Source organism: Phyllobates terribilis, unplaced genomic scaffold (assembly GCF_046119375.1).
Source record: "Phyllobates terribilis strain yellow unplaced genomic scaffold, ASM4611937v1 Scaffold_9__5_contigs__length_417890890, whole genome shotgun sequence".
NCBI classification, from domain to species: domain Eukaryota; kingdom Metazoa; phylum Chordata; class Amphibia; order Anura; family Dendrobatidae; genus Phyllobates; species Phyllobates terribilis.
In genome coordinates, this window is record NW_027362769.1 from 100,656,501 (window position 1) to 100,683,340 (window position 26,840).

A 26,840-nucleotide genomic window follows, 5' to 3' on the forward strand; every position below is an offset into this window, starting at 1 on the left:
TTTCTCCTCTCTCTCTCTGGGGCTGCTCTGCTCCTCTTCCTCTGACTTCTCACAGACTGACTGACTGTGGCAGACTGACTGACTGACTGACCCTGATCTTAGATGGTGCCCACCTTAAATACTCCCTCTATGTGTGAGCTCAGGTGACCAGCACCCAATGAGCTCCTATCACTACCCAGACTGCTCCCCCTATCTGCCCCTACACTACTTGGGATGTACCACCCCCCTCCCACTCCAGCCAGGAACAGACTCGGTCGTACCTGCACATTTCTAAGTGGGAGTACCGTTGGTCTGTTCCTCGGAAATGGGATGTGTGTAGTGCATGCAGCTTTCTGGGCTCAGCTCCACACTCCATCCTTACCCGGGAGTGGAATACCACACCTCTGGGTTGAGGTGCAATACCCCTGTAGCAGCCGAATCCTCAGGGTGCTACACATGGGCTAGTGTTTTCTGTTTAGATGTGACAAAAGTATTCTCAGAGTGATACCTTTACTGGCTAACCAGAAAAAATATATATTGGCAAGCTTTCAGAGCACAGAGGCTCCTTCTTCAGGCAGGATTACATTCATTTGTGATCCTGCCTGAAGAAGGAGCTGCTGTGCTCTGAAAGCTTTTATATATATATATTTTTTTCTGGTTAGCCAGTAAAGGTATCACTCTGAGAATACTTTTGTCATTTTTGGTCATAAAAGTATTTACATCTGTTTAGATGTGGTATTATACCCGATGCTAGAATAAAAGAAGACTGTACTGAAAAATATTTATTATGTTGAGATAAATCTTTGACAGATGGATGATGGATTTGATGGATTTTCTTGTCTGTGTTCTTAACGCTGAAGTTTTCCACCATCAAATTTGAACAAAACATCAGCATCATATCCGCCACATGTGAACATACTCTAAAGAAGCTTCCTATAGAATGTATTCACGACCTGTCTCAAGGACATATCTGTATAGATTTGTTATAGCTTTAACTCTGCCATTAATGTAACGTAATATTACCGTGTTTAACCTTTGTGAATTATGGCAGCTGTTGAAATCTCTGTGTTAGAGGGATTTTTTTTCCAATCAGTCAAGTTTCATTTGCTTTTGTGATAACATATTGATCTTTCTCCTAAGCCCAATATCACGCTGATGTTGAAAGTTCCATATTGAGAAGCATCTAAGGTCATTATGTTGTGAGAGATCACAGCTATAGACTTCAGGACTCCTCCAGTCGGCTTTCAGGGGAGCCTGATATAAAGAAGAAATCCTATTTTATGTATTACTTAAAAACTTTCTACAAAAGACAAATTTTCAATTTGATTATTTTTTAAATCAGAAACCATTAGTTTTTCAAATCTGCTTAAAGGGGTTGTCTAAGATCAGAGAAAAATATTTTTTACTTTATTAGATAATTGAATTGTACTTTACTGTTAGGGTAGATGCATATGACCGATGTATCCACATCTCAGAAAAATGGTCCTATTATTCTGACCAGAGCTTGATCAGAGTTTGATCAGAGTTTGGTCAGAGTTTGGTCAGAGTTTGGTCAGAGTGTGACCAGAGTGTGACCAGAGTGTGACCAGAGTTCCATAAGTTTTTCTCGGAGGTGAACAGCAAATGAAAAAATTCTCCACCTTCTCCATTCAATCAGTCCTTGAACATTGGACTGTATTTGGACGTTCTCCGAGTGTGGTCCAATGTTTTCCACCAACCCATAGACTTGCATTGTCGATTTTGATCCGACCCTCAGATGTAAATTGGACATGTCACTGGACATATGCAAAGCCCCATAGAATAACATGAGTATGAGTGCTCTCCATGAAAACCACGGCTAGCACTTGTCCAATATAACTGGTCGTTTGCCCTTAAAGCAATTGTATTGTATGGAATAGGGGTCTTCATTTTTTCCTAGAAATAGCAACCACTTTCGTCCTAAAGCCTCATTACGATGTGTGTTTTTCAGTGTTTTTTCACAGATAGAACACCCACTCATCATAGTCTTTGGGCCTGTTTACATGTCTATGTTTTTGTGGACCGAGTGTCTTGAAAAAAAAATGGAGATATTTCCTTTATTTATCCAAGCGGACACACATGTGTGTCATCCGAGTGCTGCATATTTTTAGTTTCATGTGAGGGAGAAGATTAGAAATTTTCAGGAGGTGGGGGGGTTAACACATTAGGAAAAACGAATGCCACACTAATGGTAGTAATGGACACTGGGAACAAAAATATATGAAAATTGGATTTAGCAAACTGATGAAGATTTATTTATTTTACTCACTTGTATAGGACCATTAATTCCATCATCATCATCACTGTCTTCATTGGGGCTCACAACCTAAAATCCTTATCAGTATGTCCTTGGGAAACTGGAGAACCCAGAAGAAATAGACGCAAACATGAGGAGAACATACAAACTCCTTGCAGATGTTGTCCTTGGTGGGATCTCAACCCAGGACCCCAGCGATGCAAGGCTACAGTGCTAACCACTGAGCCCCCGTGGTGCTATCGGTCCATTTTTCACATACGAAGAAAAAATGGATGTCTGAATGAAGCCTTAGATTATTTCTGATACAGAATCTTGAATTTGTTGTAATATCAAAAATTGTTTATGGGCAATGTCTACTTTCGGAAAATCACATTAACAGGTATTTTGCTCACTGATTGCTTCACCCCACAAAATGTTTGTACCTCTATTCAAAACTAATAAATATACAAATGAATGTACCATATATAACTGTAACTGTTTTTATATTACCAGGCAGTACATGTCATACCACCGCTCTCCCTGCATTAGTTCGGACCCCGAGCCTTGTGGTGCAACCCTCCTTGGATATGAAGCCATTTGTGACATTTCCAATGGAAAATAGTCCGGCTGTTGGACTCTTCCCAAACTTCAACACAGTAAGTAAATTTATTCATGTATTGTATAAGCGTAAAGGAAACCAGTCAACTCAATAGCACTGTATATGTGTATACTCACCAGTTCACCACCCATAACTATCAATTGGTTTACAAAGCTCTGATTATCAAATCAGGCAAATCTGCAAAATGTGTAGTTAAGGAAGGAAATTTACATTCACATTCATCCTTTGTAATGATTGACAGATAAAGGCAAACACTTTCAATATGGTCCAATCAGCAGAAAATGGCCTATTGTTTAAATCAGGTTCTTGTGTTACATTTATGTTTTAAAAATTGCTGTCAATGTGTTTTTTATTCATATCACAATCTGGATTAAAGCTAAAATCATAATCTTTCAATTTTCCCTGGCCACTGGGCTATTCTGGATGCTTACTTCTTGTTCTTTACCGAAGACTTTTCAGAACTCTCATTATCATCAGAGGCAGGATTACATTAACAGAGTAACACCTCTATATGCAGCTGATAACACAGAATCCACCAATCGCAATAGGGGATGTCACAGTTCCTCTTCCCTTCACAATGCACACACAAATTAGATGCTTCAATACAAAACATGGGGTCTGTGTCTCTAATGCTGCTAATGTACATGCAAATTTCCTAAATGAACAGTAAGTAGAATAGCGCAATAGCGAGATTGAAAACTGCAAGATTTTTTTTTAATACAAATTGTAATATATAAAATAATAATAATAACAAAAAAAAACATTTAACTTAAAACCCTGATTTAAACAGTGGGTAGTTTTCTGATGACACATTCCCTTTAAGTGAGTTAAATGACTGTACAGTAATTATAGTAATTAAAAGACTAAAATAACAATTTCATAATACAGTGTTAATAAAGGGAATCTGTCAGCAGGTTTTTGCCATGTAATCTGAGAGCACTATGATTTGGGGTAGGGGAAGAGAGCCTGATTCCAGTGATGTGTCACTTACTGGGCTGCTTGTTGCTTTTTTCAATATAATCAGTGTTTTATCAGGAGGAGATTATCACTACAGGACTAGCTGCCTCATGCCTCCTAGTCCAACCACCTCTGATTAGCAGTTCTCTGTCACTATACAATGGACACTGAATACGGTGGTGTGGGCGGGTTATTCACAGATTAGCTTTGCTAAAACTGTAGCAGAGAAAAATGATTCTATCACAACTGCTGCACCCAAAGATGGAATCAGGGTCTATGTCCCAACCTCATGCTGCTGTCAGATTACATAGCAAAACCTGCTGACAGATTCCCTTTAATGGAATACTTCCTGTAACAGAGGCGGCTTTCTGATATAAAACAAGATGTGTTATTTATAGTTCTTGCTGCTAACAGCAGCCTTTAGATGATAGAAAGCAGAAAGTCATAATACGTCACATCTCCTACCAGCAGTATGTCATTTATAATACTAATGTCTTTGGACCCCCTCAGTCTACATGACCCTGGTGCAACTTCTACTCCTGGATTCCCTATAGCCAGGCTCGGACTGGCCCATAGGAGAGCAGGAGAATCCTCCGGTGGGCCACCACCCTCTTATATGAGCAGTACTTGGCACAATACACTTGAATCACTATGTACAGACAGAGGCAGCATCTTATTTATTTACCAGTATACCCAGTTTATTGTTATATACATTAGTGATTGAGGATAATGTCACATTTGCATGGAGCTGAAAAGTGGGGCCCTGGAGTTGGTTACCGGTGGGCCCTTGGCACCCCAGTCCGACACTGCCTATAACTAAGCAGGTCCGGTCTGATGTTGTGATTCTTGTTCTTGATCCTGTGGATATAGAGCACAGTTCTCTTTAAAGCTTTATATTCTAGTATTGTTGTTTGGGAATTTGCAGAATATATTCTAGTAGGGCAGGCATGTCCAAAGTCCGGCCCGCGGGCCATTTGCGGCCCGCGGTCCGGACTAATAAGGCCCCCAGGTATCCAGCAGCATGTACCTTGCGGCCGCTGCCGCTCTCGTCGCCACCGCCGCTCTCGTCGCCACCGCCGCTCAGTACTCCGGCGCAGGGAGAAGAGCCGAAATCTCGGACATCGCGAGATTTCGGCTTTCCTTCTCCCTGCGCCGGAGTACTGAGCGGCGGCAACCGGCCAGCCAAGATCTCGCGACGTGCGAGATCTCCAGCCCCCAGGGGTTGTAAGACGTTCAGAGGTCAGATAGGCTGAAGACCTCAGCTTAGTTGTGTAAAATTATATAAATAATATATATATTAAGTTATATATAAGTCCCTGCGCCACCTTACACCTCCAGAAAGGTTAGGCCAGCAGGGCTCTCACACAAGCTTGTGGTAGCAAGCTGTCATACCCTTCATTAACCCCTGACTGCCTGTCACTGTGCTATAATTCCATTATCTGATGTGCGACTGTTGCACAGCTTGCTATTCTCTGCCTGTGTTATAAAGCATATAGCAGTATCTTATTTTTGCTGTTCCACCCTCTGCGCCTTTTAATCTCTCCCCTTCTGGCCAATTTTTATAATGGCAACTACAAATAAGAAACGAAAAGTTGACAGTGAGGGCCGCCGCTTCCAGGACAAGTGGAAAGTAGAATATTTTTTCACTGAAATAAAGAATCACTGTGTTTGTCTGATATGCCAAGAGACCGTTGCTGTTTATAAAGAATTTAATGTCAAGCGACACTATCAGACGACACATAGCACATACGACAAGCTAACAGGGCACGACCGAAGTGAAAAGTATAAGCAACTTGAAGCTGTTTTATTGTCACAACAGCGACTTTTTACAAGAGCCCGTGAGTCAAATGAAAATGCCACAAAGGCGAGCTATGAGGTGGCAGCGTTAATTGCTAAAAATTGCAAATCTTTTGCAGAGGGTGACTTTATCAAAGAATGTGTTATGAAAATGGTAGAGAATGTCTGTCCCGAGAAGAAGCAAGAGTTTTCCAACATTTGCCTGGCTCGTAACACTGTAGCACGGAGAATTGAAGAAATTTCATCGGATATTAAGAGACAGTTAATGTCAAAAGGAGCTGATTTTGACTTCTTTTCAATAGCCTGTGATGAAAGCACGGACCTATCTGACACGGCTCAGTTGCTGATTTTTTTAAGAGGGGTGGACGATGAAATGAATGTGACTGAAGAGCTACTTGACCTCCAGAGCCTCAAGGATCAAACAAGAGGGAAAGATTTATTTGATTCTGTTAGTTCTGCCATAGATGACATGAAACTGCCTTGGAACAAAGTTACTGGGATTATTACTGATGGGGCACCTGCCATGACTGGTGAACGAAGTGGATTATCAACCCTAATCTGTAACAAGGTGAGCGAAGAAGGAGGCAAAGCTATTAAACTTCATTGCATCATTCATCAACAAGTTCTCTGTGCTAAACATCTCCAATATGATCATGTTATGAAACCGGTACTAAAGACCATTAATTTTATCCGCTCTAAAGCCCTGTGCCACCGCCAGTTTAAACAGTTTCTACTGGATATCCAGGCTGAATATGAAGATGTTTCATATCATAACGATGTAAGATGGCTCAGTCGGGGGTCTGCACTGCAACGTTTCTACTCTCTCAGAAAGGAAATAGGAGAATTCTTGGAAACAAAGGGACAAACGATGCGAGAACTATCTGATCCAATTTGGCTGGCTGATTTGGGGTTTCTAGTCGACCTAACAAAGCATCTGAATGTACTGAACATGAATCTTCAGGGCAAAGATGCAGCGGTGAACCAACTTTATTCACACCTCAAAGCCTTTGGAACAAAGCTGCAACTTTTCCTAAGGCAGTTGTCACAAACACCGCCCAATACCATCCATTTTTCAGCGCTACAGGAAATAATTAACAGTTTTCCACAGGATGATATCCATGCGCAAATAAGCAGGTATGCAGCAGACATCACATCTCTGGCTGGGGAGTTTCAACGGCGCTTTCAAGATTTTGCAGCTATTGAAAAGGAGATCAGCATTTTCTCCTCTCCATTCTCTGTTGACCCCGACAATGCTCCTGATCAGTTGCAGCTCGAGCTCATTGAGCTACATTGTGACAGCGAGTTACGCAGTCGTCATCAACAGCTCTCTCTTGTTAACTTTTACCGCCAACTGGATAAGAGCCGGTTTCAAGAGATTCGAACATTGGCTAAGAAAACCCTGAGCTTGTTTGGCTCAACATATTTGTGTGAGAAGACATTCTCTGTTATGAACTTTAACAAGAACCGCGTGAGGACAAGACTAAGTGACTCTCACCTGCGTGACATTTTGCGCATCAAAACCACGGCCATTGAACCAGACCTAGTCTATGTGCTGCAGTCCAGATCCCAGTTTCACCCTTCACATTAGTGCAGGCTAGTTTCTTTTTTTTAATTGAGATTAATATGTTGTAAAATCTCAATTAATGTCAGTTGGATAGACAGTTATATATTTGAACACATGTATACTTGCTGTTATGTTCCTGTTCACATTTTTTGAACTTATAAGTTGACAGACAACCTTACATTACTTTGTGTAATGTACTTTAAAATGTTCCTGAGATATCTCAGTTTCCTGTTTTTATTATATTAAAGGGGTTGTCCAAGTTCAGAACCCAGACATACCCCCTTTTTCACCCAGGCAGCCCCCCTGCCATGGGCATCAAAGCATCTCATGCTCCGATGTGCTCCCTTGCCCTGTGCTATTTACAATGACACACTGCCGGTAGGAGGCTTCACCGGCTCTAATGTGCAGGCTTTAGCGCTGCTCTAGCTGGTTTACTGGTGATAAAGCCCGCCCATCAGTGCCGGTGACGTCACTGGGCTTTCTGCCAGCCCCGTGGAGAGCCGGGTATGTCACTAGAACTCCAGAAAATGCCTTTCCTCTGCGCAATTTAGTGCAGGGCAAAAGTAGGACATTGGAGCATAAACTGCTTCGATGCTCAAGTCGGGGAGGGGCTTCCTGGGTGAGAATGGGGGTATGTCTGGGTTAACCCCTTTAAGGCAGATTGATTAAACACCTGTTTAGATTTGTCATCCAAGTCACAAAATAAAAAGTATGCCGTTTTCAATAAACTTTGCAAAAAAAGTTTATTTGCATTCATTTTAATGGTCCAAAGAATGTCAAGCAAAATGATCGGCCCTCGCACATGTTCACTTCATCAAATTTGGCACTCTTAGAAAAAAGTTTGGACACCCCTGTAGTAGGGTAAATGAAGGTGACTTTATACTGGAAGATATTTATTTACTAGAGAAGAATCATTTTACAAATCTCCCATATTTCTGTCTTGCTGGCTATTTATTTAGAAAACAGACATGAAATAACAAGTTTCCATCGAAGTCGTCCGAGGCTTGAATTGCAGTGCAGAGAGCCGTGTGCCGGCCGGGAAGGCCTCTCCATACACAGATTACAGTGCGTGCATTGATTTTTTTTTCTTAACTGGAAAGAGTGAATTGATTTTGGGTTTCATCTCACCAAAAGCGGTTTTTATATGGATTTAAATCAATGTTCCATCAGCTAGGATGAGTAACGCTTTTACGTAAAGCTGCAGGGGAGCGCACTCCTCCACTTTGAATTTTTCCAGACAACACAGTTTAATGAATCCATTGTCTAAAAAAGATATTAAATGTTTGATAAAATGTCTTGCATGTGAGATTTATAGTAAGTATTGTGCTTGTTTCCTCCGGCCCTGTTACTTTCGCTATTGATTCCATTTCACCATATTGGATATATAGATACATTTGTAGATTGTGAGCCCTCGTGGGCAGGGTCCTCTCTCCTCCTGCATCAGTCAGCGACTTCTATTGTCGAAGATTATTTTTATTATGTACACCCCTCTTCATATGTAAAGCGCCATGGCGCTATAATAATAAATATTAATAATAATAAAAATTGGAAGAATTTCTTCATCGCTTGATGTATGACAAAGCATTCTTGTCAAGAATGAAAGTAGCAGTATCATTTTAACATAGCCATGAGGACCGCTACCATCAATCAGAATAAAATGAACACGTGATAAACAGGTAAATGCCAGTGTACGCCCAACAGACAGAATCACTCCCAACTACACTGAGTACTCAGATGTGTATACAACATAGGACAGTGGTCAGCTCACTATGGGTGGTCTGAATCTTGGACAGGACCCACCTAACATATAGTTGTTGTCAGGGTTGGATGGGCCGATCAGAGAACCGGAGAATCCTCCGGTGGGCCCTGGCTTCTCCTTCAGGAGAGTTCATATTGCAAACCCTGCAGGTGCTATGGGGCAGGAAGATCAAATCCTCTGGTGGGCCCAATGTTCTTCAGTCTGATACTGGTTGTTGTATATAGTCTTTTTAAAATGAGTGATCATTCATAATCAATCAAGGGTGAGTAAAAAATAGGAACAGTCTCACCCGTTTGTTGTCTCCAGAGAGCTTCCAAGCGTCTCAAGTCATAATGCCAGGCCTCATCTGGTTAGAAAGGTGGGGTCTGGAGACCTTATTATGCCCTAAAGACACTAAAAAGGCCCTGGTTTCCCAAGACTCCCGCCCTGACAAGGAGAGTCCACATCGGTCCCTATGTAGACAAACCCTACAATTGCCCTGCGTGCTTTCCGACCCGTTTCTTCCTTACAGGGTCATCAGGGGATCGCAATGCACCCATATGTCAGTATACGGGTTCTGGCACAACCTAGTTGTGATCCAGCAAAAAGATTTTTTTTGTATCAGCCTGCTTTTTGCTAGATCTAATGTGTATGGGGGGGGGCCTTTATAAATAAAGAGTTATTAGTGTGTATTTTTCATATATTTTTTATTTATGTTTTATTCGACTCTTTTTTTGCTTTTTATAATTTTCTTTGAAAATATGTTGCTTGCACTGTGAATGCTGCATTGGCTGGGACCTCAAAGCCTATAATATTACATGTTGTACAGAGTCTAAAGTTGAAAAGATAAAATGTAAAAGGATTATATAATGGTAAAAAAAAATCAAAGTTAATAAAAAAGCAACTCACAGTAAAGCTTGTACGTAAACGTATGTTTGAAGTAATATTGGAATATGGAAATAGCTGAATATAAAAAAAACATAAAACAGTTTGTCTAGTAAGAAGTTTATTAACTAACTGTTCTAATAATTCCTAATAAAATGAAAACCTAAGGATTCATGAACATGGAAACGCTATGTGTACGGGTCCTGTACAGCAGTACGCAGAATAAAACAGAGTCCCAAGCACTCCGTATGCGCTTTTCTGATTCCAGTTTTTTCTATAATATGTCAGGAGTTGTAATAAGCCAAGAAAAATAAGTGTAAAAAAAAACAAGTTTTATAGATATTAATCGTTTTCTGTAATCATATCCCATTAATTATTTTTGGGTATTGTGTAGTAGCCACTTTTGTTTTACCACTGGTTATTTATGCTATATATATTACTTTTTTTCCATGGATTTTGTTTTCCTATGAGCTGTGTTTATTGATCTTTGCTCTTTATTTTCCCTCTGAGTATTTATTTTTCTTCCTTTTATCCTTACTGTACGCCTTCCAGTCATCCACCGAACATGTACACCTGAAGTCAGGTGAGGGTGTATGGAGCGGGTTCCAAGAATTTATTTATTTTTTATTTTTTAAAAAGTACAGGTCTCAAAAATACCAACGTGAAAAAAACAAACATCTTCTTCATATTTCAAAACTTTTTTCACAACTAAAATATAAAAAAAAAAAAACTGGACAAGTTTAGAATCGTACTCACCTGTAAAATCATAAACTCAGGTCATTATTGCCAGATAATAAACGCTATAAAAAGAAAACGCCATAAAAACAATGTTGGAATTGAATCTTTTTTTTTTACAATTTCATCACACTTGAATTCTTTTTCCTGTTTTAAAGTTCTTTTTATGGTTGAATTAATGGCATCATTCAAAATTTCATCTTGTTCCAGAAAAACGAGCCCTGAAATAATTCTGTGGATGCAAAACTTAGAAAGTTAAAAGAAGGCAAGTAAAAAAAGGAAACACAAAAACGAAAAATGAAGTAAGGATGTAGGTAATTTGTATAACATTATCTACAAGACACTTCATTTAGAATCGGAATTGAATCTTATTGTATTGCTAGTGATATTGGATCAGGGGATCTAATTTCGCAAGTACTTTTTATACTGTGGACTATTGGGCTCTAGAGATGGATGAATTTATTTGAGTGGAATTGAATTCTACTCAAATTTTACAAAACTCCACATTCTGGATTTTTTTTGTAATTCACTTCATGCGAAGTCAGCAAAATAACGGTGAGCTGCATCGGCCTTCTTGATGAACAGTAGAGGACTGGCAAAAGTTTAAAAGAAAACAACTGCTCACCTCGCCGGCCACCCCCACTGTTCTCTGCTTGCCGTCTGGTCTTCCATTCCTCCATTGCATCTTTGGCTTTGTGTTTAGAGATGACGGTGAACCCAAACTGTAAAGAAAGAGAGAGATTTTCCAGCTCCGTTCTGGTACCTGAACCAAACTTTGGATTAAAGTTCGAACTCGACAAATCCAAACTTCCACAGATCCACTCAACCCTACTTGTGATGATTCTAGCCCAGGGCTCATACTCTGGTGCCCACTTGCAGGCTTAAGCCATAGCCTAGAAAACATTGGGCCTGATGCTCGCTGTGATAGAGTTGTGGAGGACAGGACAGCGGGCAAAGAGTCATGTGAGTGGCTGGAGAGGTGTGCGGAGGGCGAGTATAAGGATTTATTATATTTTTATGTGTTATATTAATTTAATTTGTGAGAATAACTTCTCTGCAAATTGAATTTCCCAGTAAAATCCACACGAGCAGACAAATTCGAATTTTGTCTGATTTGCCCATCTCTATGGGTCACTATATTCAGAATCTGATTATTATTATATTGTAGGTGATATTGGAACATGGGATGTTTTTTGCTTCCTATATTTTGAGTCCTGCACTCCTTTCATTATCAGTAATTGTATTATGTAGTAGGCTACAGCATTCTGCTTCCTTTGCTTGGTTGTTTTATCGGTGTCATTAGAGGTGTTTTCTATAGTTATGAAGGCAGTCTCCTTGTCTGCTGAGATGTCTGCCCTGTGGACAGATACTTGTTAGGATAAAGAATTATACTGTCCCTTTAGGTTTTCATTTTGTTGAATTGCCTGAATTTCTTGACCTCTGTTCCCGGAAGATGAGATCCAGCGCAGCAGTCCAGCCAACGCTCCTCATTATGAGGTCTCCATAGAGCGTAGAAATACTATAGGTGACTACTGTTCATGATAAAACCGCCAGAGGGACAATTAGAGCATGCAGTCTCTGTCTTCTTGTATCTTCTTTCAACTTTATTCTTTACAAATCTTCGCTTAAACTTTTGAAGTCTTTTTACAATTTTATTTTATGGACACCTTCAATGTGCATTGGTATTTTGTATGATTTGCCAGCTTCTGACACTAAAATAATATGGTTTATTGTAGTACAACTGTGGTTTAAGTTGGGGAAACTTATAAATAATGCTATTTGTTCAGTCTACGTTTTTAGTACTATAAAGGTCCAACTCATCATAGAATTATAATGATTGTGTATGAGACTGCCACAAGCCTTTACCCACAGCAGTTTTCAGCAGATGTGATGAAAAGTAGTCCGAATGCAAAAACAATGATAGGGGGAGATTTAACTAGACTGGCGTTACACATGCTACTGTTAGGCTATGTGCCTACGATGCAGAAATACTCTGGATTTTTCCTGAGCGTTTCTGCATCTCCTTGGCAGAAAAAACACATGCGGATTTTACATGCGTTTTTCCTGCCAGGGACAAGCGTAATTGAAGCGTTTTGATCATGCGGGTTGTCAAGCGCTTTCCAAGAGATTTTAGCATCAATTGGAAAGTGCTTGACAACTTGGTCACACTATATAAATCCATGCAACTGGCATGGATTTTATATAGTGTGACCAAGTTAGTTAAAAAAAAGAATAAAAATGGTAAAAAAAAATTTAAAAAATCCATTATACTCACCTTCCGATGGCCCCCGGTCTCCTTATCCGATGCGTCCGGTCTTCCCGATGTCTCGCGGTTGTGTAAAAGGACCATTTCTGTGACGTCATTTAGTCATGTGACAGGTCACGCGACGTCGGCAGTCGCGTGACCCGTCACATGACTAAATGACGTCATGGAAGGTCCTTTTAGACTATCGCGAGCTGCCGGGAAGAAAGGACGCATCACTATGGAGACCGGGGGCCGTCAGAAGGTGAGTATAATGTATATTTTTCATTTTAATTCTTTTTTTTTACAGGTACTATGGTACCCGGGTCTGGAGGAGAGTCTCCTCTTCTCCAGACCCGGGTACCATCCGCACATTGAATCGCTTAATATCCGCATGTGCACATGTAGTCATGCGGATATTAAGTGATTCAATGAAAGTCAATGGTGGCGAAAACGCCGCGATTACGCAATATAATTGGTAGTGTTGCGTTTTTTTCCGCAATGATAATCCGCAGCGGAAATTTCCGCAGCATGTGCACAGCACATGGGGATTATCATTGGGGAACATGGCAGACCTTCTACCAAGCGTTTTTTAAGCGTTTCTGCAGCAGAATTGCCGCTGCAGAAACGCTTAAAAAATGCATAGTGGGCACACAGCCTTACTCTACAGTATCACTGATTAAAGTGGAAAGAAACTTAATTAAAACTATAATATCCTACTGTTAGACTGAATGTAGTGGTGTAAAATGCTCACATGTCAAAAAATGAACTTTATCCTAGCAATGAGCAGGCATACAGCCTTGGCCAAAAGTTTTGAGACTGACCCAAATTGTGGACTTCACAAAGTTTCCTTCTAAAGTGTTTTTAGATCTTTTAACATTTATTATATTAACTTTTATACTCTTATTGACAAATATATCAGGTTCATGCAAAGACTCAATATTTGCATGACATGCTGGATATCTGTTTCTTGGCAGCACAGTGGCTCAGGGGTTAGCACTGCAGCCTTTGCAGTGCTGGGGTCCTGGGTTCAAATCCCACCAAGGACAACATCTGCAAGGAGTTTGTATGTTCTTCCTATGTTTGCGTGGGTTTCCTCCAGGTTCTCCGGTTTCCTCCCACACTCCAAAGACATACTGATAGGGAATCTAGATTGTAAGCCCCAATGGGGACAGTGCCCATTAATGTTGTAAATTGTCTGGATTGTAAAGTGCTGCGGAATATGTTGGCGCTATGTAAATAAAAAGATTATTATTATTATTGGCCACATCCTAACTGATGCCATCCAATTCTTATGTAAACAGTGCTTTAAGTTGTTCACAATTTCTGTGTTTTTGTTTGTTCACCGGCTTTTTGAGGATTTACTACAGGTTCTCAATGGGATTCAGATCGGGGGAATTTCCTGGCCGCGGACCTATAATGTCAATATTTTTGTTACGGATCCAGGTGGTGGAACCTCTGTGCTGGGATGCAAGGAGGGACCAGAGGGGCGTAACTAAGTGCCTACTCGGACCGACCCTGGTCGCACAGCGGCTTAGTCGACTCCGTGAATCCAGGAGGGACCGGGAAGGTGGACCAGATGCCACTCTGGGACCGACCTTGTGTGAGAGCAGGCGACTCCCACTGGTCGGATGGCTGAAGCTGACAGGTACAGCGGGAGAGCACGGTAGGTAGCCTGATGGCCATTGGCCTGTGACTCTTTAGGACGGCGCTTGCAGTCCTTTTAAGAGAGAGCGCACGTGCGCGCCCTAAGCACGGTGCCCGGGAAGCTGCGCGCGGTACGCGCAACAGCAGCAGCTGTAGCAGGGGAGCTGGAGGACGCCGGACCGGGACCGCGGCGGTGAGGGGAACAGCGTCTCTGCCCTGCAGAAGGCAGAGAGGCTGACGCTACAGTTTTGCTCATCGAGCCACTTAGTTATGACTTTTGCCTTGTGACGTGGTCTCCAACATGCTGAAAAAAAGATTGTTCATCACCAACTACTCCTAGATAATTGGGAGAAGATGCTCTTGGAGGGTGTTTGGATATAATTTTTTAACTCATGGCAGTGTGAGTCCACTTCTCTGGATAAAAAGCAATGTTACACATGAATTGTCTCAGGATGCTTTATTGTTGGCATGACACAGGATTCATGGTAGCGCTCATTTTTTCTTCTGCAGAATATCAGTGTTACAGATGCCCCATACAGTCTGAAGGAGGCTTCATTAGAGAAAATAACTTTAGTCCTGTCCTCTGCGGTCCAATCCATATACTTCCTGCAAAATGTCAGTCTGTCCTTGATGTTTTTCTTGGAGAGAAGTGGCTTCTTTGATGCTATTCTTGACTCCAGGCCAGCATCCAAAAGCCTTTGCGTTACTGTGTATGTACAGTACAGACCAAAAGTTTGGACACATCTTCTCATTTAAAGATTTTTCTGTATTTTCATGACTATGAAAATTGTACATTCACACTGAAGGCATCAAAACTATGAATTAACACATGTAGAATTATATACTTAACAAAAAAGTGTGAAACAACTGAAAATATGTCTTATATTCTAGGTTCTTCAAAGTAGACACTTTTTGCTTTGACGACTGCTTTGCACACTCTTGGCATTCTCTTGATGAGCTTCAAGAGGTAGTCACCGGAAATGGTTTTCACTTCACAGGTGTGCCCTGTCAGGTTTAACCCCTTTAAAGCCCATGACGTACTAATACGCGTCTGTGCCCTGGGCTTTAAGAGCCTGACCAGTATTAGTACGTCATGGCGATCGCGCGCGCACACAGGCTGTGCAGGCGCGATCGCCGCCGGGTGTCAGCTGATTGTCACAGCTGACACCCGATACTATGTGCAGGGAGCGGTCCTGCACCGCTCCCAGCACATTAACCCCCACAATGCTGCAACCGAAGTCGATCGCAGCATTGCGGAGGCAAGGGGAGGTGATCGCCGATACTCACCTCCTCTTCCGGCGTCCAGCGCTGTCTGCCGCGGCTTCCCGGGTGTTGCCATGACGACCCGATGTCGTCATGACAACATCCGGGTCACCAGACAGCAGGAAGATTGTTTGGACATGCGCAGTGCATCTCCAAACTATCTTCTCCCTGTCCAGCGCTGACAGCCTGCATGGCACAGGGATGGTGCTCCATTCCTGTGCCATGCAGGCGATCAGAATAAAAAAAGTGAAAGTCCCAGAGTGGGACAAAGTAAAAAAGTAAAAAAAACTGTCTGAAAGTGAAAAAAAAATTAAAAAAAATTTGTAAAAATATTTTAAAAAAAATAAAAAAAATAATCCACTAAAAATAAAAATATAATGTACCCATCAATAAATATTATTATGAAAAAAAAACAAACAAACAATAAAAGTACACATATTTGATATCGCCGCGTCCGTAACAACCTGACCTAGAAAACTGTTCCACTAGTTAACCCCTTCAGTGAACACGGTAAAAAAAAAAAAAAAAAAAACAAAGCAAAAAACAATGCTTTATCATCATACCGCCAAACAAAAAATGGAATAACACACGATCAAAAAGAAGAATATAAATAAAAATGGTACCGCTGAAAACGTCATCTCATCCTGCAAAAAACAAGCCGCCATACAGCTCCATCATCCGAAAAATCAAAAAGTTAGAGCTCTCAGAATAAAGCGATGCAAAAAAATATTTTTTTCTATAAAATAGCTTTTACTGTGTAAAAGCGCCAAAACATAGAAAAACTATATAAATGTGGTACCGCTGTAAACGTACTGACCCGAAGAATAAAGCTACCTTATCAATTTTACCACACGCGGAACAGAATAAAAAAATGTAAAAAAACACAATTCCTGAATTGTTGGTTTTTGTTTATTCTGCCTCCCAAAAATAGGAATAGAAAGCGATCAAAAAATGTCACGTGCCTGAAAATGGCACCAACAAAAACGTCAACTCATCCCGCAAAAAACAAGCCATCACATGACTCTGTCGGCCTAAATATGGCAATGCAAAAACTAGATTTTACAAAATGTGTCTTTTAGTGTGTGACAGCTGTCAATCATAAAAACCCGATATGATTCTGGTAACGCTGTAATCGCACCGACCCGAAGAATAAAGTAATCTCATCACTTATACCGCATCAGGAATGGCGTAAAAAATAAACGCTAGGGCTGGGGTTGGGGTTGTGCTAATGTTAGGGTTGGGGTTGTTTTTTCACCCAATGTAAAAAAAACAAACAAAAAAAAAAGATGACGATATGGCGACTAGTGCTGAACGCAAGTGCTCGCTACTTGAGTTTGCATCGGGTGCTCGGGTATGCACTGAGTATCGCGGGTGCTCGAGTCTCCGCCCCATATGCTTCGCGGCCAAAAAAACTCGCGGGGATTGCCTGCCATGCACGAGCGATCCCCGCATGTTTTTTTTAGGGTGTCTAATAACTGTGAAACATGCGGGCGGGGAATCAAGCATTTCACTTGAGCACGGTGCATACCTGAGTACCCGATGCAAACTCAAGTAGCGAGCACTTGCGCTCAAGAGTAATGACAGCTTATTCAATATGATGACCTAATGTTATCAAATTCTGTGTTGTACCTCTGGGTTCAAAATATTCACTATACCCCTTGATAAAATCCTTGAGGGGTGTAGTTTCCAAAATGGGGTCACTTGTGGGGGAGCTCCACTGTTTAGGCACATCAGGCGCTCTCCAAACGCGACATGGTGTCCGCTAACAAATTGAATGGAAAATCGGCTCAAATTGTTAGCGGACACCATGTTGCGTTTGGAGAGCCCCTGATGTGAATAAACAGTGGAGCTCCCCCACAAGTGACCCTATTTTGGAAACTAGACCCCCCAAAGCACCTATCTAGATGCAAAGTGAGAACTTTGAACCCCTAGGTGCTTCACAAATTGATTCGTAAAAATGAAAAAGTATTTTTTTTTTCCACTTTTTCATTTTTACGAATCAATTTGTGAAGCCCCTGGGGGTTCCAAGTGCTCACTATGCATCTAGATAGGTGCCTTGGGGGGTCTAGTTTCCAAGATGGGGTCACTTGTGGGGGAGCTCCACTGTTTAGGCACATCAGGGGCTCTCCAAACGCAATATGGTGTCCGCTAACAATTTGAGCCGATTTTCCATTCAGTTTGTTAGCGGACACCATGTTGCGTTTGGAGAGCCCCTGATGTGCCTAAACAGTGGAGCTCCCCCACAAGTGACCCCATTTTGGAAACTATACCCCCCAAGGCACCTATCTAGATGCATAGTGAGCATTTGGAACCCTCAAGTGCTTCACAAATTGATTCGTAAAAATGAAAAAGTGGAAAAAAAAATACTTTTTCATTTTTACGAATCAATTTGTGAAGCACCTAGGGGTTCCAAGTTCTCACTATGCATCTAGATAGGTGCCTTGGGGGGTCTAGTTTCCAAAAATGGGGTCACTTGTGGGGGAGCTCCACTGTTTAGGCACATCAGGGGCTCTCCAAAGGCAACATGGCATCCGCTAATTATTCAAGCAAATTTTACAATCAAAAAGTCAAATGGCGCTCCTTCCCTTCCGAGCCCTGCCGTGCGCCCAAACAGTGTTTTTTCCCCACATATGGGGTATCTGCGTGCCCAGGGGAAATTGCACAACAAATTTTGGGGTCCATTTTTTCCTGTTACCCCTGCGAAAATAAAAAAAATTGGGTCTAAAGTAACATTTTTGTGAAAAAAGTTAAATGTTCATTTTTTTCTTCCACATTCCAAAAATTCCTGTGAAGCACCTGAAGGGTTAATAAAGTTCTTGAATGTGGTTTTGAGCACCTTGAGGGGTGCAGTTTTTAGAATGGTGTCACTTTTGGGTATTTTCTGTCATAAAGAACTCTCAAAGTGACTTCAAATGTGATGTGGTCCCTAAAAAAATGGTTTTGTAAATTTTGTTGGAAAAATGAGAAATCGCTGGTCAACTTTTAACCCTTATAGCTCCCTAACAAAATTGTGCTGATGTAAAGTAGACATGTGGGAAATGTTATTTATTAACTCTTTTGTGTGACATATCTCTCTGATTTAAGGGCATAAAAATTCAAATTTTGAAAATTGCAAAATTTTCAACATTTTCGCCAAATTTCCATTTTTTTCACAAATAAACGCAAGTGATATCGAAGAAATTTTACCACAATCATGAAGTACAATATGTCACGAAAAAACAGTCCCAGAATCAGGGGGATCCGTTGAAGCGTTCCAGAGTAATTACCTCATAAAGTGACAGTGGTCAGAATTGTAAAAATTGGCCTGGTCATTAACGTGCAAAAAACCTTGGGTTGTAAAGGGGTTTATAAGTAGGATGTCTTGCCTTATAAATGGGGTTGGGACCATCAGTTGTGTTGTGCTGAAGTCAGGTGGATACACAGCTGATAGTCCTACTGAATAGACTGTTAGAATTTGTATTTTGGCAAGCAAAAAACAGCTAAGTAAAGAAAAATGAGTGGCCATCATTACTTTAAGAAATGAAGGTCAGTCAGTCCGAAAAATTGGGAAAACTTTGAAAGTGTCCCCAAGTGCAGTTGCAAAAACCATCAAGCGCTACAAAGAAACTGGCTCACATGAGGACCGCCCCAGGAAAGGGAGACCAAGAGTCACCTCTGCTTCTGAGTATAAGTTTATCCGAGTCACCAGCCTCAGAAATCGCAGGTTAACAGCAGCTCAGATTAGAGACCAGGTCAATACCACACAAAGTTCTAGCAGCAGACACATCTCTACAACAACTGTTAAGAGGAGACTTTGAGCAGCAGGCCTTCATGGTAAAATAGCTGCTAGGAAACCACTGCTAAGGACAGGCAACAAACAGAAGAGACTTGTTTGGGCTAAAGAACACAAAGAATGGACATTAGACCAGTGGAAATCTGTCCTTTGGTCTGATGAGTCCAAATTTGAGATCTTTGGTTCCAACCACCATGTCTTTGTGCGATGCAGAAAAGGTGAACGGATGGACTCTACATGCCAGGTTCCCACCGTGAAGCATGGAGGAGGAGGTGTGATGGTGTGGGGGTACTTTGCTTTGACACTGTTGGGGATTTATTCAAAATTGAAGGCATACTGAACCAGCATGGCTACAACAGCATCTTGCAGCGGCATGCTATTCCATCCGGTTTGCGTTTAGTTGGACCATCATTTATTTTTCAACAGGACAATGACCCCAAACACACCTTCAGGCTGTGTAAGGGCTATTTGACCAAGAAGGAGAGTGATGGGGTGCTACGCCAGATGACCTGGCCTCCACAGTCACCAGACCTGAACCCAATCAAGATGGTTTGGGGTGAGCTGGACCGCAGAGTGAAGGCAAAAGGGCCAACAAGTGCTAAGCATCTCTGGGAACTCCTTCAAGATTGTTGGAAGACCATTTCCGGTGGCTACCTCTTGAAGCTCATCAAGAGAATGCCAAGAGTGTGCAAAGTAGTCATCAAAGCAAAAGGTGGCTACTTTGAAGAACCTAGAATATAAGACATATTTTCAGTTGTTTCACACTTTTTTGTTAAGCATATAATTCCACATGTGTTAATTCATAGTTTTGATGCCTTCAGTGTGAATGTACAATTTTCATAGTCATGAAAATACTGAAAAATCTTTAAATGAGGAGGTGTGTCCAAACTTTTTGTCTGTACTGTAGATGCACTGACAGCAGCCTGCTGCCATTCCGGAGCAAGATCTGCAATCATGTTTAACCAATCCAATAGCTAAATTCTCTTTATGAGATGGTCTTGGCACTTGCTGGACTTTCTTGGGCACTCTGAAGTCTTCTTCACTGCAATTGAACCTCTCTATTTTAAATTCTAAATTATCCAATAAGTGGTTGATTTAGGAGCAATCTTACAAGTAGCAATATCCTTGCTTGTAAAGCCTTTTTGATGCAATGCAATGATGACAGCACGTGTTTGCTTGGATGTAATCATGGTTAAGAGAAAGTCAATTATTTCAAGCACCAGCCCTATTTTTAAAGCAACCTGCCTTTTTACAATGCAGTCAGTATGACCAGAGTGTTATCAGCTGCCTTGTCACCATGTCTCCAGAGACCAAGGAGAGCACTGAAGTGATGTAAGCAGGTCATTTTGTACCAGGGTTGAAATTCAGTGGAAATTCGGTTTTTGATTCATTTAATTTTCCTGGCAGGGAATTACTTTGAATTTTTTTTGCAATTCATGTGATCACTCTTCTTAACAAATCAGAGTTAAATTAATTTGCCACTATGAAAACACTGAAGCGCAAACTGGGAAAACCAAAATTTGTGTCATTCTCAAAACTTCTGGCCAAAACTGTAGATCTGTGGGGGAAGGGGGTGCCATTTTATGGTCTTAAACTTGTTGCTGATTTCAGATTTTAACAGAATCATGCAACACTCAGACATTGTTTGAGAGTGACCTGTTATACTTGGGACATACAGCATCCATTGCCATCTACATCATCAACAGGGAGGTTTACATGAAAAAACTTACACACATTATCTTGAAAGGTCATACTTTAGAATCAAGGTGAGCTATTTGCACAAAAACAATCTAGAAAAGTTAACAGCATCATCTGCTGTCTGCTCAAGATAGTCCTTCTACAGCATAAGCCCACAGTTGTTGTATGCAACATCCTACATCCAACAACATTTTTCGACAGCAAAAGCTTAGTCTATTAGGCAGTTCCGGCATCAGCACCTGTGCAAGTACCAGGGCCCTGAGCAAGCGGGGGGGCCCACTCACCGTCGGGCACCCCGGCGCACTATGGGATCCGTGAGCAGTGCGATGCTCAGGGCCCCGGCACAATACTTACCTCACCCCGTGCCTCCGCAGCAGCTCCGGTCTCTTCCGCGGCTGCTGCTCTGTGACATCTCAGGTCAGAGGGCGCAGTGACGTCCTTACACGGCTCTCTCTCCTGAGCCGTCACAGGCAGCGCAGAGCGGGAAGACTCCGGCGTGGGTGAGGGGTCCGGAGCAGCGGCAGCAGGTGAGAAGCGAGGTATTTGATTTTTTTTTTATATGTATGGAGGCATGGGGCATTATATGGAGGGGGAGGGGACAAGTGACATCCTGCATGGGGCATTATATGGGGGGGGGAGGTGACATCCTGCATGGGGCATTATATGGGGGGAGAGGTGACATCCTGCATGGGGCATTATATGGGGGGGAGAGGTGACATCCTGCATGGGGCATTATATGGGGGGAGAGGTGACATCCTGCATGGGGCATTATATGGGGGGGAGAGGTGACATCCTGCATGGGGCATTATATGGGGGGAAGAGGTGATATTCTGCATGGGGCATTATGTGGGGGGAGAGGTGACATCCTGCATGGGGCATTATATGGGGGGTGACATCCTGCATGGGGCATTATAAGGGGGGAGAGGTGACATCCTGCATGGGGCATTATATGGGGAGGCAGAGGTGACATCCTGCATGGGGCATTATATAGGGGAAGAGGTGACATCCTGCATGGGGCATTATAAGGGGGGGTGACATCCTGCATGGGGCATTATGTTGGGGCCAGTATTCTGTATGGAATGTTACAAGGGGGCTAGTATCCTCTATAGAGCATGATATGGGGGCCAGTATCCTCTATGGAGCATTATATGGGGACCAGTATCCTGTGTGGAGCGTTTTATGGGGACCAGTATCCTGTATGGAACGTTATATGGGGAGCAGTATTCTGCATGGAGCAAAATATGGGGCCCATAATATTGTATGGAGGACTATACTATCCTATCTGCACTGTGCGTTGAGATTTCTGAGCTTTTGTAGAATTTACAATAGATATCACTCATGTAATGTAAGAAGTGAAATCTTCGACATTGTACTATATATATATTTCTCTGCGGTATCTATGCATCATGAATCGTGGTATGTGTTAAAGGGTCCCACTGAGACTCTTTCGCCCAGGGCCCACAGAAACCTGGAGCCGGCCCTGTTGTTAGGCCATGCCTCTTCATCAGCCTGGATCCTTTCTTGTTCAGTGCCGTAACTCCATATGTTCTTCTTCTTGAAGGTGCCATGAGTTCTTCAGTTGGAGGTGTCAGATAGACAGGTCTGATCACATGCTTCTCTGTCAGGCAGCCATTCCTCCCTTCAGCAGTGGACACAAGCTCTCCGTGGTCTGTGAGGAAAGCTGCATTAAAAAGTACATGACGAGATCCTATAATACTTATATATTAATAAGTGCCACAAAAAATTATGTCCCCAACATATTTTGTAAAATATTGATAAAGTAGCAATCCCTTTAAGCATTAGAGATTATAGCTTCTTGTCAGTCCACTATAGTTTTTCATTACTGATACATTTTATTATCACACTCAACATTGTCTCATGTTTCATTGGGTGTTTAAAGAAGCACTCCTCCCATCAACATTTTTATCCTCTTGATATATTGCAATCATCATATTATATAGCACTGTGTACTTACAGTTGTTGATTTTGCCTTTCTACCCAGTAAATGATTCTCTTTTCCATTAGGTCTATGACATCACATGATTAAAAACGGACTACCTAAATCCTACTAAGCTCTATGTAGAAAAAGGAGGTCAATTTTCCCTGCATGAGTCATCACTGCAAAAGTCCCTGACAGGGGAGAGCAGGAGCAGCTGGGTCAGGAGTAGAAGTGGGGAGTAATAAATGAAGGGACCAGAGACTTCCTGTTTCTACACAGAGCAGAGAAAAGAGATGAATTAGCTGAGTAGAAAAGCAAAATGAGCAATTGTAAGTACACATTGCTATATAATATGATGATTGCAATATCTTAGGAGGATAAAAACTTTGATGGGATGCTTCTTTAAGGGTGTTTTTCAAAGCTTCATGTACAATGAACAGTTGTGCTCAAAAGTTTACATACCCCGGCAGAATTTTTCCTTTCTTGATCTTGTTTCAGAGAATATGAATGATAACAAAAAAACGTTTTCTCCACTCATGGTTATTGGTTGGGTGAAGCCATTTATTGTCAAACTACTGTGTTTTCTCTTTTTAAATCTTAATGACAACCAAAAACATCCAAATGACCCTGATCAAAAGTTCACATTCCCCAGTTCTTAATACCGTGTCTTGATCCCTTTAACATCAATGACAGCTTGAAGTCTTTTGTAGTAGTTGTGGATGAGGTTCTTTAATTTCTCAGTTGGTAAAGCTGCCCATTCTTCTTGGCAAAAAGCCTCCAGTTCCTGTAAATTCCTGGGCTGTCTAGCATGAACTGCGCGCTTGAGATCTCCCCAGGCTCAATGATATTGAGGTCAGGAGACTGAGATGGCCACTCCAGAACCTTCACTTTGTTCTGCTGTAGCCAATGACAGGTCGACTTGGCCTTGTGTTTTGGATCGTTGTCATGTTGGAACGTCCAAATACGTCCCATGCGCGGCTTCCGGGCTGATGAGTGCTCACACATCCCCAAAAAATCAACGATCCACCTCTGTGCTTTACTGTAGGAATGGTGTTCCTGTCATCATAGGCTTTGTTGACCTCTCTCCAAATGTAATGTTTATGGTTGTGGCCAAAAAGTTCAATTTTGGTCTCATCACTCCAAATTACATTGTTCCAGAAGTTTTGAGGCTTGTCTCTGTTCTGTTTGGTGTATTGTAGGCAAGATACTTTGTGGCATTTGCGCAGTAATGGCTTTCTTCTGGCGACTCGACCATGCAGCCCATTTTTCTTCAAGTGCCTCCTTATTGTGCATCTTGAAACAGCCACATCACTAGTTTTCAGAGAGTCCTGAATTTCAGCTGACATTATTTGTGGGTTTTTCTTTGCATCCTGAACAATTTTCCAGGCAGTTGTGGCTGAAATTTTTGTTGGTCTACCTGACCGTGGTTTGGTTTAAACAGAGCCCCTGATTTTCCATATGTTAATCACAGTTTGAACGCTGCTGACTGGCCAATTCCTTGGATATTTTTTTATATCTCTTTCCTGTGTTATACAGTTCAACTACCTTTTCCTGTAGATCCGTTGACAATTCTTTTGCTTCCCCATGACTCACAATCCAGAAACGTCAGTGGCTAGATGAAAGATGCAAGAGGCTGTCTGGATCCCAGAAACTCACTCAGCTTTTATGCACACACACTTATTACAAGCAAACAGGTCACATGTGAGGAGGTTACCTTTAGTAGCCTTTTAAACCCATTTGTGTCAAATTCTGTGCATGTTATCTAGCCAAAATCACCAGGGTATGTAAACTTTTGATCAGGGTCATTTGGATGTTTTTGATTGTCATTAAGATTTAAAAAGAGAAAACACAGTAGTTTGACAAAAAATTCTGCTGGGGTATGTAAACTTTTGAGCGCAACTGTATATCTCAGAAGAGAAGGATATGGGTTGTGCAAATTACTGTAAAATAAATATAGAACCTGTTGTTTTTAGATATCTCATTCCCACATTCAGAAATCCCATTCTTGCACATTAGTCTATACATCTGGATCTATACAGTGTATCATGACAGTTGTGTTTTGTCAGCTACATTAGGTTATTGAAATTTAGACTTCTCCTCCTCTAGCATCTGAGTAGATAGTGATACATTCATACATTCATCAAGACTTCAGTTTTGTTACTAGATATATGTTTTCTCTGTAAAGTAATACACTAAACTGTGAATGTTGGTCACACCCCACTATCCTGTCTATTGCCTTATTCTCAACTTACCACCCCGGACACTGATATTCCATAATGACTATCTACCAAGCAATGCACGCTTAAAATATTTAAACATAAACCAGCAGTCCTTTCCAGTTGTACAGATTATACATTTTGAAGAAAATTAAGAATTGATATAGTGTTCTCTACACAGGAACGCTCGTTAAGTTGTGTTATACAAATAATTAATATGCAAATTGCCTCTTCAGAGTAAAAGAAGACTTGAACTCTCTAGAGCCACCTATTAAAAAATTATTAAATTAATATAGTGATCTACTTCTTATATGACTAACATCATATATACACTAAACATTTTATAAACAATTTTTTTAACAGCATTTGGCTCATTTGATCGATGAACCCTCCGTAGGAAGATCGATCTTGTGTAAGCCTTGATAGGTCCACCAGGGTCTTCTCTATCGTTATCTTGATAGTATCAAGCCATCGGGTTGCTGGTCTTTCTCTTTGCCTTGTTCCTTCTCTTCTTCCGACCATGATCTCCTCCTCCAGTAGTTGCTCTTTTTGTATGATGTGTCCAAAGTATGCAAGTCGTAGCTCGGTGATCTTTGCTTTGAGTGACATGTCTGGCTTGATTTGTTCCAAAATTGATTTGTTTGTTCTTCTTTCCATCCATGGTATTGATAACATCCTCCTCCAGCACCGCATTTCAAAAGCGTTGATTCTCCTTTCTAAACGATATGTCACCATAATTGAAGAGTGAAGAGCATATTTGCTGTAATAGATGAGCTGTCTTTCTTTAAAAAAAAAAACTTTTCCTCCTGTTTTCCAGGTGGTGCTCTGGGAAAAAGTCTACTTTGTTCAGCCCTGGTTCTTATATTCCATAAAACTCAACCTTCTCGGTTAGACAGGTAATTCAGAGAATTGGGGCACTGGTAAGACCAGTGGTGCATCTGTCACAACAATGCTTAGAGATCTCTGAGCTGCTCAGGAAACATACAGATATTCCCATTTACGGTACATACCAGGGTCGTTGATAAATGTGTAACAGAAGTTGTACGTTTATAGCACAAATCCCTTTCCATACCCTACAATAAGCTTCCCTGTACAATGGTCCCTAAACAATTAATCACGGCATTGTTAAAGTTCTCCACAATTATCCTCTTTGCTTTGACCTTTGTTTTTTGCTGCTGAGTTCACAGTTAGTGTATGCACAGGGACAGATGTGCCGTTATCCCATAATATCTTTTATTTCTATCTCCAGAGTTCAGTCTTCTCGTTCAGTGTCTCTTCTCACTATTATTCCTCATTCTGTGGAATCCAAACTGTTCTCCCTTCTGTTTGCATATTTTATGAAGCACAATAAAAGATATGGAAAGTTTTCGGTTTTCTAAATGTTACGGAAACATAGTATCTCTCTTTTACAACTTAAGGTGCCTATTGTAGAAACTCGGGAGATCTTTTTTTTTCTGAGCAACAACTCATATCTGTATCATTCTTCAGAAGGGATTGTGTTAAACGGTTACACCTAGAGTGAGTAAGTGTGTATA

The 26,840-nt window shown here is 41.4% G+C and overlaps 1 protein-coding gene across 3 annotated transcripts in view; it reads left to right on the forward strand.

Moving 5' to 3' along the window:
• Window positions 1-26,840, forward strand: part of ZNF385B (zinc finger protein 385B) — a 528,613-nt gene that overhangs the window by 325,990 nt on the left and 175,783 nt on the right. For all 3 annotated transcript variants that reach the window (XM_073646802.1, XM_073646803.1, XM_073646801.1), the window contains exon 2: window positions 2,747-2,889. In XM_073646802.1, the coding sequence (XP_073502903.1) occupies window positions 2,747-2,889 (143 nt within the window). The remainder of the gene's footprint in view (window positions 1-2,746; window positions 2,890-26,840) is intronic.